Source organism: Priapulus caudatus, unplaced genomic scaffold (assembly GCF_000485595.1).
Source record: "Priapulus caudatus unplaced genomic scaffold, Priapulus_caudatus-5.0.1 Scaffold15, whole genome shotgun sequence".
Lineage (NCBI taxonomy): Eukaryota > Metazoa > Priapulida > Priapulimorpha > Priapulimorphida > Priapulidae > Priapulus > Priapulus caudatus.
The window spans coordinates 219,753-236,573 of NW_014577076.1; the positions used below are offsets into that span (position 1 = coordinate 219,753).

The following is a 16,821-nucleotide window of genomic DNA, read 5'->3' on the forward strand; positions in this document are numbered from 1 at the left end:
TTGTTTGTTTGCTCACCCTCACCCGACCGACCCGCCAAAAAGGGGCCGACTCGAAAATATTTATTGATCTTTCCCATTCTTTTTTTTTTACAAATTGTATCGCTGTACATTATATAAATCTGTAGGCAATACATTATATGTACCAAGCAAAACAAACATTCAACATAAAAGGCATCTCCACACAAGCATACTCGAGCATGTAGACACCATGCTGAATTTGTAAAAAGACCGTCCTCGAAAAAAATAAAAAGCCTACTTACCTATCCAAACTTCTCAGCCTGGGTCGGGTGAGGACAAAGAAAGAATTTTTTAAATTCTGGCCTTACGTTGCGTGGAACATGGCCGCTGCGAGGCATGACGCGATAACGTTACACGTGTACTAATCGGTTTGTGGTCAATTCGTCCAAATAGATTAGGTTCGTATCGGTGACATCAGAGGGGCAGATCAGACTGATCGACGTGCCCGGGGTTACGTCATGTGCAGCGTGTATCTCTGCACGCTGTCGGCTACGCTCGACGTCGGCGCGTGACCCACCATGCTAGCTCTAGTACTATAGCCCGCGTTCAGTAACTGCCGCAGGCCTGCGGCAGTTACTGAACGCGGGCTATAGTACTAGAGCTACCACCATGCATGACTGTCTACGACACCTCTATACCTGAACGCGCTCGGCAGACATTCCGCAATACAGCAAGACATACATAACCGGAGATGATATATATATATATATATATATATATATATATATATATATATATATATTATACAGAGGCCGAATCTTCACCATGCACATTTTATCACCCACTCTGACGTAAGAGTTCGCAGCGTCTTCGGGACGACGGGGGCGTCGTTTCAGCTTGCAGCCAACCTCCACTATACACGGTCGCTCGGCACTCGATGTTCGGACGCTCTCGTGTTCAGGCCACACTTTACCGTAGGTCATCAGCCAGCGGGGACCCTCTCGACACGTCTGGCTCGCCGAGCTTATTCAACGTCGGTTGATGGCGCCCGTGTCTAGACAGATAATTCAGATCGAGATCGTCACTGCATTCGCGGGTGATGTTTAGTGAGCACACGGTGGGCACAAGGCCGATGCCCGCTGCGTGACGAGCGGATGAGTGTACGTCACTTATTCGTTGCAGGTGGAGTGAGCTTCTGTCGTGTATGAGATCTTATAATTTCTCTCTGCTTCGATCGTTTTCTCCCCTGCGTTGCAATGCCTCGCCTCGCCTCACCCCTATCTCTCTCTCTCTCTTCTCTCTCTCTCTCTCTCTCTCTCTCTCTCTCTTCTCTCTCTCATCTCCTCTCTCTCTCTTCTCTCTCTCTCTCTCTTTCTCTCCCTCTCTCTTTCTCTCTTTTTCTCTTTCTTTCTCTGTCTGTCTGACACACGAACGCGCTCTTGTTCTCTCTGCCTTCCTTCTCTCTTCTCTTCTCTCTCTCTCTCTCTCTACTCTCTCTCTCTCTCTCTCTCTCTCTCTCTCTCTCTCTCTCTCGCTCTCTCTCTCTCTCTCTCTCTCGCTCTCTCGCTCTCTCGCTCTCTCGCTCTCTCTGTCACTCTTTCTATTTAAATCCGTACTTCTCCGTCGCTGGCCGCTCGCACGCGAGTTTTGACGCAGAATGAAGCTGCAGCTTCTACCGGTGCTGCTGCTGCTGCTGCAGCGACGAGTAGATGCTCATGTCCTGCTGCTGCTGCTGCTGCATGCCACAGTCGCACAAGCATCCCCCTGCTGAACAAACTTGGGTTAATGCCGACCGTACCAAATGTACCGCATCAGCGGGGGTGGCAGGTTAGTGGGGCAGCCAACGACGAAAACAAGGCGATGCGCGAGTGAGTGTCTGTGTTCACCTGCCCTGAGGGGCGCCAACCCAAACAGGCTGGGCGAGGTGTACTAGATGATCTGACGTAATTCGGTGGGGGTGGGGGTCATGATCGATAAACAATCCATCGCTGTTGCAGTTTTTCGTGATGAAGCTGGATTTGCAGGATGCTGGTAATTTGCATGCGTCGTCCCGGTTCTAACAGCAGTCAGCTGAAGCTACTAATGCGTATCTTGGTTATGACATGATCAATTCATGGATCGTGAATTTAGATTACTCATGTTTATAAACGCGGTGGCTTTTCAATGAATGATTTTACGCAAGAAAAAAAGCCACGGTTTATTAACAGATGGCACGCATGGTTTGAATACTAAATCTTCAATAGTAAATAAACTAGTGAATAATTGTGAAGTGTGTGTATGCGTGTACGTGTGTGTGCGCGTGTGTGTGTGTGCGCGCGTGCGAAGTATATTTACTATGTTATGCAGCTTAAATTGCGTCTGTTGTGTAATACACCTGAATCTATCCGTCATATAGTTGTGTGACAATGTATGTGAGGCTGCATGTCACAGAGAAATTTATGCACAATTTGTTATATGAAACGTTTATGTACAAAGATGATAACGCCATGGATGTAATAGTGTTCAATAAGATTTGCCTCGCTATTGATTATATTTAGCATTACACATGTTCACATATTTATTAAATAAGATATGTAAATAGAAACACAATTTCCTTATATGGGTAAGTATAGAAGCAGAATTTCTTAAACAGCTCAGGGACACGGAGATTGCATTTCTTTCACTTGTTTTACATTCCGCAAAAACCATTAGCGATTTGTGATTTTTTTTTCTGATATAAAGCAGCTGTTGACACCTGTGTCGTATCTGCTAGGAACATCATCAGTAATCTGCATTCTATTGTGCTCGAGTATGACCTAATTGCATAAAGAAATCGAAAAAAAAGATTTCGTTGACAACGAGGCGGTTTAAAAAATATAATGGGACCAACGATGAAAATGGCTCGCCGAGAAAGAGAGTCGTTTGTCCACGCCTGCGCCTCGCACATTAATTGAGACTCATGTCCCGCCTGCTGTTGCTAACGAAGCAGCAATGATTGCAACGCCTCATTTACGGTTGAACAATCCCCGTCGGAGACGGTCGGGGTTTAACGGTGACAGACCCCCGGGGGAAAACGTTGCCTGCACCACCCAACACTATGTACTTACGTTGATTGAAATCTTCCCGATGTAATGGAGGTTTAGTGCTTAATTCCAAGTATGAATATGATGGAAGTCATTATGTTTGGCTAAGCGCTCCTCTTCTGTGATCGGTGTGAGCCTGTAGTTCTTGGTGTTTGTACGCGCTGGCACGACTAGAGTAATAGATTGAAAACTTGAACATATCAAATTTAGTTGTGTGCTGTTTTCCTCCATGTGTCAACAAAGTCGATTTAGGTTCGGCGATTCGGTTCAATATTCTTCACGTTCATACAGCTTCCTTCGATCAGCTATATACATGTGGCTGTAGACACGTGCTGGTACGATGCACACGCAGCTTCAATTAGTAACCTCCACGTTTACATAGCTTTCTGCTGCATGGCGGTATACGGATATATCTTATAATAATTATGTGTTAAGTGGTTTTTTGTGGTTTTCTTTTCCCCGTCTGTTTCTTAACCCCACACTCCCTCGTCTGCCATCGTCCCCACCCCTCTCTTTCCCTCTTCTCTCTCTCTCTCTCTCTCTCTCTCTCTAGCTTTCTTCACCCTCTCTTCCTCCCCTCTTTCGTTATCGCCATCCGATGTCACCCTCCTATCTCCCACCCCCTCTTTATTCTTTTCGCTCTTCCTTTTCCCATATTTATATATATCACACTCTGTCGCTGCCTTTATCCTTCTCTCCCTCTCCTCTTTCTTTCTTTTTTGAAAAATAAGAGGTGTCCGTCTTTCTGGATTGCCACTAATCTTGTTGTCGCACATATTTAATGTTCTTTCTGTCAACACTGTTCTGTCTACACTTTATGGACAAGTTGTTCGTGTTGACAATCAAATTATCTGATAAAATTTTTACTCATTATATTTTTCACGCTAAGAACTTAATGCAGCGGCTCGTGACTTCAAATGCGGGACAGCATCAGTGTTTTTAATGGAAAAGGGGACGGACAGGCAGTAGAGTGTGATGCCAGAATCCTCGTGATCATTATCACAATGGTTTCTAATTAACTGTCACTTGCATAGTGCAAACATTGCACGTTGGCAAGGGAGTTTTTGGCAGCCGTATGGGCTCAAACATGGCGCATTATATTTCCTATATTTTTTAATCTACCAAATTCACCCCTTGTAATATGACACTTTAATCACGGCATCAATTGTGTGGCTAATTTAAACCAAAGATGGCATCTTTCATTATACAGTGTAATGCTTTTAGCCCGTCTTTGTCGAGAATTTTAATAAGCTGTCGAATATCACAACTATCTGCTAACAAACAGCGTGTCACGGGCAATGCATAGCTGCACCCTTCAAACTTGTTTCTCCCCGCACGTACTAAACTGGTTTAACGCCTGTTCTTATCTCTGCCTTATAATTCTCGTTCAAGATGTTTTCAGATAATGCGGCAAGCAGCATTGTTATTAAAGAAAGGACAAGATATTATATATCTTGTACAGATCATAAAATTTTATTTCACGGTCTATGGGGGAAAGCTGCCCTTCTTTGACAGAGTATAGCGCTGAGAACTTCGACTGTATGTCACCCACTGTGCACTAGTGAGAACCGCAGTCTACCATCTTCCTAAATGTTAGAACAGAATACATCCTTATCTGCAACTACATTATTGTTTCCCGTCCCTCCATTAATACCCTGCGGCCCCACTCAACCACTAGATTCAATAATGTAATCCAAAAACAGGATATAGGCTCGCGTTGTAACCCTATCCTGTGTTTGGGTTACATTATTACCGTATACGTATCTACCCCACCACTAACACTCTTTCTCTTTCACAGCGACACATAATGCTAACCGCTGTGCTCCAAATCCTACCCTGCTGCGACTCTGCTACGCCATGTTTTTGTCTCCATTTTTCCAATCTAGTAATCTAGTAATCTTACGTAGATGCAAGAGGTGGCTTTGTGCGCGCGTTCGGCGGCTCTACTGGCTCCAAACACCCGAATTTTACAGCGTGTGTGTGCTCCGCGATTCGCAATACAATTCGTATTGCGTTGGCAGTTCGCTGTATTTAGAAGGTTTGTGTGGACGGCGCCGCAGCGTATTATTAATGTTACTAAAGAATATGCCGCGCATGAGACGGTAGACTTTCATGTATAGCGCCTAACTACTAGTAACACGCATTGGAGAGAGTTGTGTGCCCGAGGCAGCGCGCGTCCGGTACGTCACTGCCTCATTTGCATCTAGATGAAATTCGTTGCAACCTGCAGCTAGCAGAATGCAATTTTCACTGACCGTCGCTCACTCGTTTGTAATCACCCGCAATGTAATTAGACGTTACGAGCATTTTCGTGATGTTTTCTGGCAGTGTTTCCTTCAGGTAGATAGTCGAATAATTGTCTTTTGGGGGGGGGGGGCTGTGGCGGTGCTATAGAATGACTGTTTATAAGTCGTTGATAATCAGAAAGGCCTAATGAAGCCTGATATGCCCAGCCATAGGGACGTTAGGAGGCTAAGAAGTCTAAGGTGTTGCATGATGCAATGGTGCAATACAGATGCAATGCGATGATATTATTTCCGTCGTCGCTGAAGTGTAATGAATGGCGTCGTCTTAACATCTGGTTTTCAGAAAATTCAGTTCCGTAAAGTAACACTGTAGTATGGACTTGGCAGCCCTTTCTACAACACATACGTTTACGTTCTTACGCTACCTTTCCGCCACCATGTGCGTAATGATAGATGTGCATCTGGATTTGCACGTAAAAATCCCTGGCGTCAGTAGTAAAATGAGCCGTTCGACCGGGCAAATCTCGTTTTATGCCGCCACCATACTGGTGTGCGGGTAGAGCATAATATATTACCGTATAATAACGCCGTGCGAAAGCATTCGAAGGCCGAACAACGGTAATGTACAAATTGCGACTTTTTTGCACCTGTGTTGTGTGGGCGTTGTGAGTGTGCGTGCATGTAAGAGCTAGATGAGAGCGATAATAGCTTCAGGAACAGTTGTGGCGCCTGGTGGAGTACGGAACGCGAATGCATGCGTGCCAGCCCGGCGGCGGGGGTGGATACGCGTTGCTATGGTCGTGATTCCTATGAGGATGGGTGAGTATACACGCTGCGTGACTGAATGTGTGTTTGGAACGTTGGCGTTGTGTATGCCCAGGATGAAATGTTTTTTAGCGTTGGTTAAAGTATGACAAAGCTACGCGCGTGAGTGGACTGGCAGATTAATGCGTTTCGTTACCATTTGATGGATAGACTCATGAATGTATTTCAAATGTTAATGGCACCTGATATCAATGGCAACGACTGAAATCGAATAAATTAAAATCGTAAAAAAATCGAAAAACAACAAAAAATTCAATGAAATGGTGGCGCCTAATCCTGCGTTGTATGCTATCAAGACCATCATATGTCCCGTATGAGGGCTCGTGGTGCGCTGCATGATATAGGAAGATGGCGGTGATATAGTCATTGTGTTACAACGATACTCGGGGGGAGGCCAAAGAGAATAGGTGCAGCTTCATATGGGGAGACAGGAACACATGTAGCAGGTGACGTCAGGAGGACAGTGGGAAGCCGCGGGTGAGCTATGGCGGGAAGGAAATCCCTGTCGTTGGTCATTTTCAATGGGCTGTGGTTGCATCTGTAACTGGTTACGTAGCACTTTCAATTAGCGGTTTAGAGGCGGATAGGTGCAAGGAGGACGAAAAAAAGAGAGAAAGATGATGGAATGGAATAGGGAGCAAGAGCATTCGAGAGAGAGAGAGAGAGACGCACACACACACACACACACACACACACACACACACACACACACACACACACACACACGCGCGCGCGCGCGCGCGCGCGCGCATGCACGCACGCACGCACAGAGAGATAGAGAGACGAACTAGGGGAGAAAGCGTGAGTGCAAAATTTAGAGAGTTTAGGGAGAAGGAGAGACACATAAAGGAATTATTGTGGAAGAGGATAAAAGGCGTGGAAAGTAAAGAAGGCAACGGGAGAACGAAATACTGAACTTATAAGGGGAGAATACAGAGGTAAAGATTGTGTGCGTGCGTCCATCTGTCCGTGCGTGCGTGCGTGCGTGCGTGCGTGCATGTATGTATGTGCATGTATGTGTCTGTTTGCTGCCTGTGTTGGTATGCGTGCGTGTGTACAAGCGTGTGCGGTGAGAGATTTATTTTAATGTCGTCCATAATTACGAATTGATACTCGCTTAATTTTTTTAATTTTTGCACGAACGATGAAAATTTTCATAGCTGATTCGCTCTTTGTTCGCACGAAATCTGGGATATACGTTGTGTGCGGGAATTTGAGCTGCTGGATCAAATATTTAACAATGTTATGAGGGTGTGATTGCATTAACTTTGAAATGCGTTGGTCAACGCATGAAAAAGCCATTACAGCCCATTTCTCAGTTGAAGCCCGTTCCTCCCGATGTTGCTGAAGCTGATACCGATGCTCAATCCCTATGATGATGATGATGATGATGATGATGATGATGATGATGATGATGATGACGATGGTGATGATGATGACGATGATGATGACGATGACTATGGTGATGATGATGAATCCCGTTGCTTAGTTTGATGCTAAGGATCAGGGCTCGGGCTGATGCAGCAGCTCACTCCACGGAGCGACACGACAGCTCGTTCTCGCGACTAATGCTAATGCTCATGCGTGGGGAGGGCGGCACAAGAGCCAAAGCTCACTCGCGAGGAGGATGATTCCAGGGGTCAATTCGTTCGCTGATCACCGAGGGTCGCTCCCATGGATAATTCATGGTGTGATTCCAGCGCTTGCTGTAAGCATGCAGCTATGACGTATACGACCTGCAATCCGTCTGTTCATGCACATTCGGCATACGAGATATAATGATCATAATTATATATCGAGTGATAATGCCTGGTCGGCCAAAGGTTTGATGCCTGGGGGATGAAAATTGGTCCATGTGGTTAACTTGACACGGTGAGTGTCGTGGAATAGGTGCTGTTGGCCTCAGTGGTCACTGGAAATCACATGAGGTCATCATCAGAGGTCGAAAACAGTTATTTGCGGCTAACGAAGCCAGATAGAGAGTTCGTTATGAAGTACAAAAATGTTCCTTGACTCCATAGATTGGTGGGCGGATGAGGCCAGGTCCGACCTCCGAGGTCACTCGGGGACATAAGAGAACAACATTTCAATTTCTAGTTAAACTAAGCGAGATTCGGACATTGTTCGGGAGTACTAATGGTTGGGCGGATCACGTCATGTAAGGTAGCTATAGAAGTCCTTTTCATTATTATATGATAGACATTTCTATAACCTTACTGAGCATTTCTTACTACGCAATAGAATAGAACTTCATAGAACATACCTTCACATTCCATATGGCACAATTCTTGACTAATGGAATTTAAGGTCGCTAGCCTTAATCTAACATCGCCAAGCTTCTCCTATGGTCAGCTTCACGTTGGGTGTTCAAGGGTTGGATCCCCACAAAACCTCTTCATTCTTGCCCCAGAAGGAAAGACTAACAATGTTATATATCCAGAAACTTTGGAAGCATAAAATCATGTATTATCTTTCAAACTGTTTTGTCAGGATACTGTTTAGCCATCCATATTCTGTTTCTCTTTTACGGCTCTATCCTTAGAAATTCTTAGTAAATATATGTCAGAGTTTGCTCCACAAGTTGTTCCTAATCTTTTTCTTTCGAGCAACGCCTGTACCCCAGCTAGTACGCTCATAAACATGCAGCATGCACTCTTTTACTCGAATCCAGTTGATTATAGTAATACTCACGTGGACCAGAAAATAACCGACGATCTGCAGGTTTGATATTTTCAACGTCGCCCTACACACCTTTTGCGTAGCAATAATATTCCAGACGCGCTTGTGTGCATGGCACGAGAGATTAATTGCACATTGTGATTTGAAACATCGTTTTGTTAATTATACAATTGTTAGTACAAACGTAGTCCGTTATACGTTGCATTGTAAAACACGTCTCAATCAATATATACTATTCTTCGATTTTAAACCGGAATGTTGGCTTTCCGGTCTGTGTTTATCTTAAGTGTTCTGATTAGAATTTCAGAGTAAAAATCGCCAAATCGGAGCCGCTATTTTTAACGAAACCACCATTATAGTTTGACATTTCTAAGAGCAGCCAAAGCTCGTGTATTTTTGTTGGGAAATATTATCGCTTTGCATTATGCAGTGGGAGTTACCTAATGAAATAAAAACACCCCGTGCACAGAGCTTCCTGTCACCCCGAATTCCTTAAATGTATTTACGTATTCTGTTTTGTCTTTTCCTTGCAAGCATTTTTTTACGTAGTTAGTAAGGGGATTTAAGAACGATGCACACAAGTAATAAACACCTAAAATATAGTGGTACTCACATAAACAATGATCAATTTGTCTAGTGATTTTTGGTGCCCTTATATGATCTTGTTTAGAACTATCCCTTTCGTTTTCAGGTTTGTCATTAAGACGATAAAAATAAAATCACGTGTTTTCCCCGTTAACTGGTTAACTGTAATATATGGCTGTAGAGTAAAGATAGATAGTTAATAGAGCACTTATCCAGTATGGTAGTCTCCATCCCTTGTAAGAGGTTTAGTCGAAGATTTAATACGCACAGCATTGGCATTAGATTTCATGTGGTCAGCAAGCATGCCACTATACCAACAGAGACGTTAACCCTTCAAATAACCATCACTAAAGCCAAATCTCCCGTAAGATGTAAGCTTATTGTGTGTCATTTTCATGGTTGTTGTGCGATTTTTTCAAGCACTACGATTATCGTTCTTCTTGTAACCAAAATCTACTACTGTTTTCTCATGTTCAATGCTCCTCCCAATTACCAAATCTCTACCAAGTTGCAGATATAGTCTTTCTCAAGTTCAGTGTCAAACATGGTTTCTTTTTAACATATCATTTAGACAACTGCACAGTTTTCTTGTCGCGCGTACACTGTATATGTACTTACTCTAAATGCAGGAAATACCTTAGAGCAAGTAGTATGTCTATCTAAATCAGCACACGCTCGATCTAATAAAGGCAGTTTACGTGGCGAATGCTTTAAGAACAGCATAGGTGAAGAACATACCTAGTCTAGACTAGTTTACAACTATAATTTCGGTTTCACCAACTACGCAACACGATGTTTCATTAGAATGACAGATGATCTCTCCCTGCTCCGTGGTCGGTTTAGCTTTCTCCTGTCGTCTCCTCGTATCATGTTCTTGTGAATAGGGTAAGAATCGATTGGAGTTCATGAGGGCATAGAGGATCAGGTCACCGCTATATATAGTATTGAGTAGAATTTCAGCTTGCCGATATACGAAGTAGACAGAGTTCAGGTCCCGGCAAGGCCATACTGCCGATAGCATCTCGTCTATTCATTGTCAAAACACTTTACTCGAATGCTAGCGCACAAATAAAGTCGTGGAAAATGTCTTCTGCAATAAGGAACCGTCGTTGCGGGAGGTGGTCGTGATTGCCACCGCGTGAGAGTCGAACTATTGTGCTGCCCCCTTTCCACGCGCATGCACGCAGCTGAATTCAGATGCGATGACCTACGTAATGCAAATGTTGCTCGGCTATCTAAGATAGGAAGTGCGTTAGAACTGACGCGTCGGGCTTGCTATTACAGTGCCAGTTTGTGCGCATTTTCGCGACGTGTCTCGACATTTTATCGCAAGTAAATGTTATTAGCACAACGACACATGGGAGAGGTTGCGCACAATCTGATTTCGCTCCCTGGGCGCCGGCCAGGACTGGTTAATAATGTGCAGCGCGTTTGAGATGTAAATTTGTCGACGAAAAAATATATCAGTCGGAATAGACTTTCACAACGACGTGACACATGACATCATATCGCCTGCCCGGAGTTTCTTAAGAAAATCGATAGCGTCTCTGCTTTCCACACATATCAGACTAGCATGCGAAGCCCAACTTTAAGCGACAGATATTTGAGAAGAGAACGGGTGTGTAGAGAGCGGGGGAAGAGTGAGAGGGAGGAGAAAGACGTAGCAGTGCTGTCCAGTCCGTGCGACAAAATTCGCCAGTATGAGTATACGTAATGACTGGCGCCAGCGGGCGAGCGCATATTACAGCATTGGAATTCTAGGCGACATGAAATTTTAATTGTATATTATTTTAATTTTATATTAAGAACAGAAAACCGGGAACTGCGTTTTGTGCGGAAGGGGTGGGCACATGAGATCATAGAAAATTTTAAAAATGATATTTGAAACGCAGCATAAATGTGAAACCCTCTGAATCCCCTGTGCCAACGGGGCTGAAATCACACGGTTTCCCCCCACACTCAGTCATGACGTAGGTCCATGCATGGTCTCATGGCCGCAGTGAGGCGAGTATTGGCCTTCCGATGGGCCGAGTGGTAGGATAGAGAGAAAGCGAGAGAGAGAGAGAGAGAGAGACAGTATGAGAGTGTAAGAAAGAGGGAAAGCCATAGACGACATGTTACAGAAAGGTTTCTGGGCACACTATAGCGAGTCTGTATAGGTGCGTGCCCGAGCATATATTATGGTTAACGTTGTTAAATATCGTTAGTTATAGACAACGCATTGTTTGCGCTGAGTAATGAAAATGGTACATTAATTACCGGTGTAATTAATGGGGCCATAATCAGCCGTTAGCCAGTGATCTTGTCTAATAAGTACTTGTTGTTGACAATTTAGTCGGACTCAAGGCAACCATCATTACTTTATATTGCACGCACATATGCATGTTACGTTCTAAAGCGCAGTACAAATGTACTGATGTTTACATTGCAAAACAAGTTTATACATTTCTGCGTAATATAAATATTCACCCATCTGTTGGCTGGTGTTAAATCAATGATAGGGTCATAACACTGTCGTATATCGGCTCTTACTTCGGAGTGTGAGTATAACGAAACGAATGCTGAATTTAAGAACTCTTTGTAAATGTAAACCTTTTGTAACTTTTTGTAACTTTTTGTAACTCTTACAAAGAAACTTTTTGTAATGGAGCAGGCGTTGCTCGGAAGGACATCACGGTTTGCGTTTTTTTATTCATTCTCATAGTAATATCAAATCTGAACATTTTAGTTTGCCCTGCGTTTCAGAAAGCAAAAGTTGTCACCGTTTTCATTGTGCTCAATGTAGTAAAATGCGTTGCGTAGCATTTCCTGTGTGCGCAATGTAAAAACATGGTAACCATACAACTTGCAATTCATTAGCGTTGGCGCCCAAAAATACAAAGATTTGGTCACGCATGTTATAGGTTTATTCTGTTTGCAATCTTCTTATTAGATGGGCATTGTCGAAAACCACATTTATCGATATAGAAGTAAGTGAGTGTGGAAATGAGAAGCTAAAAATTTGAATACGGAAGCATTAGTTGATTGAACGACTACTGTGATTGTATCTGTACGGACCAAAATAAGTAATTGAACCAAAGATCTCAACTGTACATAATATATAGAAGTATGTAATATGCTTTGACCGCATCTGCCAAGTAACCGTAGCGTTTGTCAACCTCTTGCAGATTAAATGCCCGTATTTTGATTAATTAGTTTATCATTCAGTAGCTTTACGCTATTAACACCTCTTGGATCATCATTTCACTATGTTAATGTTCATCTGGTGGCATTTCATTAGCTCGCATAACATGGTCGATCTCACTACATATTGTATCTGATAGACAAAGCTATTACGACTACATACATCAATAATTATATCGGTTCCTATGTGCACTACACTGCAGAAATTTTGTTACCCTAGCATAAATACCATAATAATAATAATAATAATAATAATAATAATAATAATAATCGTATAAATCCCAGTACTAAAACAAATAAGATTTACATTTGCTGTAAATATATAAAAATAATGCAGACGCAATAAAAGCATGCACATGTGTCCTTTAATCTTGAAATGGCATGAAATATGCATGTACTTCTCGCTTGCCCTGAATGTGCGTGCACTCGCTATCTACAAGATAAGCGCAATATCTGTGTCTGGGTGCCGGATCTCCTCTTAATCCTAAACTACCGGTTACAACTATACGTGGCATATAATATACACAATGTATATATATATATATATATCTTGGCGCGCACCCTGTCTGGTTTTAGGTTATAGAAATTTTACTTTGCGACGACAGAATTTGTAAAAACACGGAAGACAGAATTGGTCAATCAGCTCACAGTTTTCTGTCAACCGGTTAACGCTTTTTTTCTATATAGTGTTCTATATTTATATTTATATCTGTATTTTTTAGTTTTATTTGTTTCTATATAATATTGACAACGACGCTTGGTTCAAACAGTACACAACGAGAAAGAGAAAAGAAAACTTCGCTCATCTACTCCATAAAAAAATGTAATGTTTTGTACGCAACGATATTTTCATAATGGAGTTATTTGCACACTATCACTATGGCACGCGTGCCACAAAATGACACACTATCTCTATGCACACTGCATCTCTACACTGCAGATAGTGCTTTACGCTAATGTAATTATGGTTTTCTTTTTAAAACTTATTGCTCCACTGCTGCATTCATTATTCAAGTAGCACTTGTGATTCTCTACCTTCCTTTGAAACATAAACATCATGTTTTGGTCGCGAAGGCAACCCAGGCAACGCCGGGTCCTCCGCGAGTCTATTTATGTAATACACTTGCGTCTACGTTTTTATTGAAGCATGGATCCTGTTTACTAATACAGGAGACGCGTTTATGCTTGAATAGATTTACAGGCGTCTTTCACTTGCCGTGAATAAGTGAGTATTGAATAAGAAGCCGTTTTCTATCATTTTTACTATAAGTAATTGAAAAATTTAAGCCATTGGAAATGTGTTTACAGTGAATAACACACGCAGTCCATACGGCTGAATTCTTTCTCTGCCCGAGAATTCTTTGGTATTAGGATACGTGCTATAAATGCGCATCCTGACAGTCTGGCTGGCATTCTCTGCAAATTGTGTGAATTTTGGTATCGGGAAAAGTAGATAACGTGTAAAAAAATCTGCACTTAATAACTAAAACTAATGTTATTGTATGTAATAATTGTTCATGCATTATTGCTCAGTCGAGGAACCGTCGCGATCGAGCGTCTTAATTGTGCGCCTAGAAATATGTGATTTGCATCTAATCTTTACACACAGCTAGGTCTAGTGTGGAAATCCTTGAATGCTGCATTTATCTTGTTACGAATTTTCAATTAACAGCTCGAAATCTAACTATTTTGATTGTGCTCTGGGATGGAAAATTTTCGTATTTGCGTCGCACGTGAAGCTCATTACAGCTACGATTAGTTGCGGTTGCAAGCCCATATGTGAATACAATGCATGAATATATCTCGTGTGGTGCAATATGAATATGAAATTTTCAATCTTGTCAGATAATGTACGTTTTTACTGCCCGTACTGTATAGTATAAGATGTAGATTCCATTTAAAATGTGTTGGATGAACATTTTTATTAGGCAGTGCCTCATGTGTACTGGTTAATTAAAATATTAGTGCCAGTGTAGTAAATCGAGTGGCGAATTCAACGGGGGCAGATGGCGGTCTCCCCCTTCACATTCGTGACTACAGTCGCATTTATTACAGTGCGTAGCAAACATTTCTCATCGTTGAATTTGAGAAAAGGTCTTTCAAAATAAATAGAAACGTGTAGTCAATATCCATCGGATTGCAACCACATTCTTTCATGGAAACATTCTTTGCGGTGTGTCCAACTATCCCCCTGATCTGTGCTCATTGGATTCAGAATTCCTTGACGTGCCCCTGGAATTTTGTTCAGCTATGCGGTTGATGCCACAAATATATTTGTCCACATGTACGATTACAGTTCCATATACAAGTGCATATATAATAAATGAATCGCTTTCTATCCGCAGGTGGCATCAAAGGTTGGCTTCGATGACGAGCAAGTTTTAGCACATGTTGAAGAGCTGATGACGGAACTTGAACCCGAGGATGACGATGGTAACCATGGCGATGACGACAATGATGATGACGATGATGATGCTGTCGACGTCAGTACGGCGAAGGATGAGGAGATTGAGACTGATTCCGAGGAGGATGGAGAGGACATGGAACACTGACACCACCTAAAACGAATCTCCATACGATTTGCGTGCATGACTCGATTGAATGTGGCGGCCGATTACCACCATTTTTTTACCAACTTGCCAACCACTTTGTCTGTCTCGAACAATTAAATGTGTGTGAGTAAAATTGCGCAAGACATGACGAGATTTACGATAAATTAGCGTTGTTTTATTAAGCTACTGCGCAGAAAACTTTCACATAGATACCATTAACACAGACGCTTCAATGGACTGAGCGCGCATGCGCAGTCAGCACGAGTGACGTCACTGATGGGAATACTTCCCGTGTGATAGGTAATCAAATTTTGTATAAATAATTGGATTTGGTATTACGTTTGATATGTTTTTGGTTATACTCGTGTTTGTGTTTTGTATGCGCCGATGTGGTTGTGAGTACAGTTTCATATACACCGCATTTCTCGACCTGGGAAACGACAACGTGAAGTCTTGTCGAACACAGGAATAGTTGTTGAGTGATGTCACGGCCCGTCATAGCTTTGCCATGCGCCACCTACCGCCCCCGCAGTCACTGAATTTGCGAATTTGCCACAGTAGCAAGTCTGTTCATTTGTTTCCATAAACCTGGATCGTCAGCAGACATCGAGAGAGAGGGTAACTTCTTCGCTGCTGATTCGATGGCACCTAAACAAATTGCTTATCCGTGGGCGTGATGTGCCGACATTGAGTTTTCTAGTCTCTGAGCCCTCCCGTTGAGTACTTAATGAGAGCTTTCGAAATGCCACTCATTGCAGAAGAAGTCGTATCGCCATTAGTTCTTTGTGTACACCTCAGGCACACTAAAATGGATTTTTATCTGGAACGTTGGTAATTTTATGACGCTTAATAATCGATGAGGTAAGTCGTCTTGGCCATGTGCCTATAAATAGCAAATGTGTCCTCCTGGGTCAGACAGTATTGCCGTCTGGGAAGCCGATCCTGGTTCTGCTCGGGTAATATACATAATCGATTGCCGTTTTCATTACATCTGTTAGTGTCTATAAGAAGTGCGCCACATTCGGTATAATCGGTGCTTACACTCCAGTCCTCTTCTCTCTCGCGCGCCAGATTGTGGACAAGATAATGTGACACCTGCTTTAATAATATAGATGGCGTTACACTGGAAGGCAACCCGTGACGATTTGAATGACGCAGACTGACAGCTTTACGGTTGCGCGAAACCGACACGGGGATCTTGTAACAGACACGATGTTTGTAATGAGTATTAAAGTAACTTAAAGTGATTACGTCACCGTAAATAGTAAAAAAGTAACTTTAGCCGCATGACGCGAAAACCGAAAACCGAAAAACCGAAAACCGAAAACCGGAGCTACTTCTCCGACTAAGATTACGCTTCAACAACGATGCGTAGATGATGCGTAACGGTGATAGTAAATTCTGTCGTCGGCTCGCGTAGTAGGTATTGGCATTGCCGCCAGCAGTATCTGGGGTGATACTCCATTAGGAGTGTTCCCAACTTTAATGTCATTAATGGTCATAATAACATATATATATATATATATATATATAATTATATATATATATATATGGTCATGGTCATATATTAGTTTGTGGTTTAATGTCATTTAGGTTAGGGTTAGGGTTAGGGTTAGGATTATCAATCATTAATCATTAATCATTCATCATTATTCAATAATGATATCAAAGTTGGGAACACTCCTAATGGAGCGTTAGCCAGTATCTGACAATGCTCGTTGCATGCACGCG

At 42.6% G+C, this 16,821-nt stretch overlaps 1 protein-coding gene across 1 annotated transcript in view; it reads left to right on the top strand.

Moving 5' to 3' along the window:
• The window catches only part of LOC106809922 (probable assembly chaperone of rpl4), a 98,170-nt gene extending 82,742 nt beyond the window's left edge, over positions 1-15,428 (top strand). Inside the window, exon 11 of the mRNA XM_014813166.1 lies at positions 14,884-15,428. Within this exon, the coding sequence (XP_014668652.1) occupies positions 14,884-15,090 (207 nt within the window). The 3' untranslated portion in view covers positions 15,091-15,428. The remainder of the gene's footprint in view (positions 1-14,883) is intronic.
• The last annotated feature ends 1,393 nt before the right edge of the window (positions 15,429-16,821 follow it).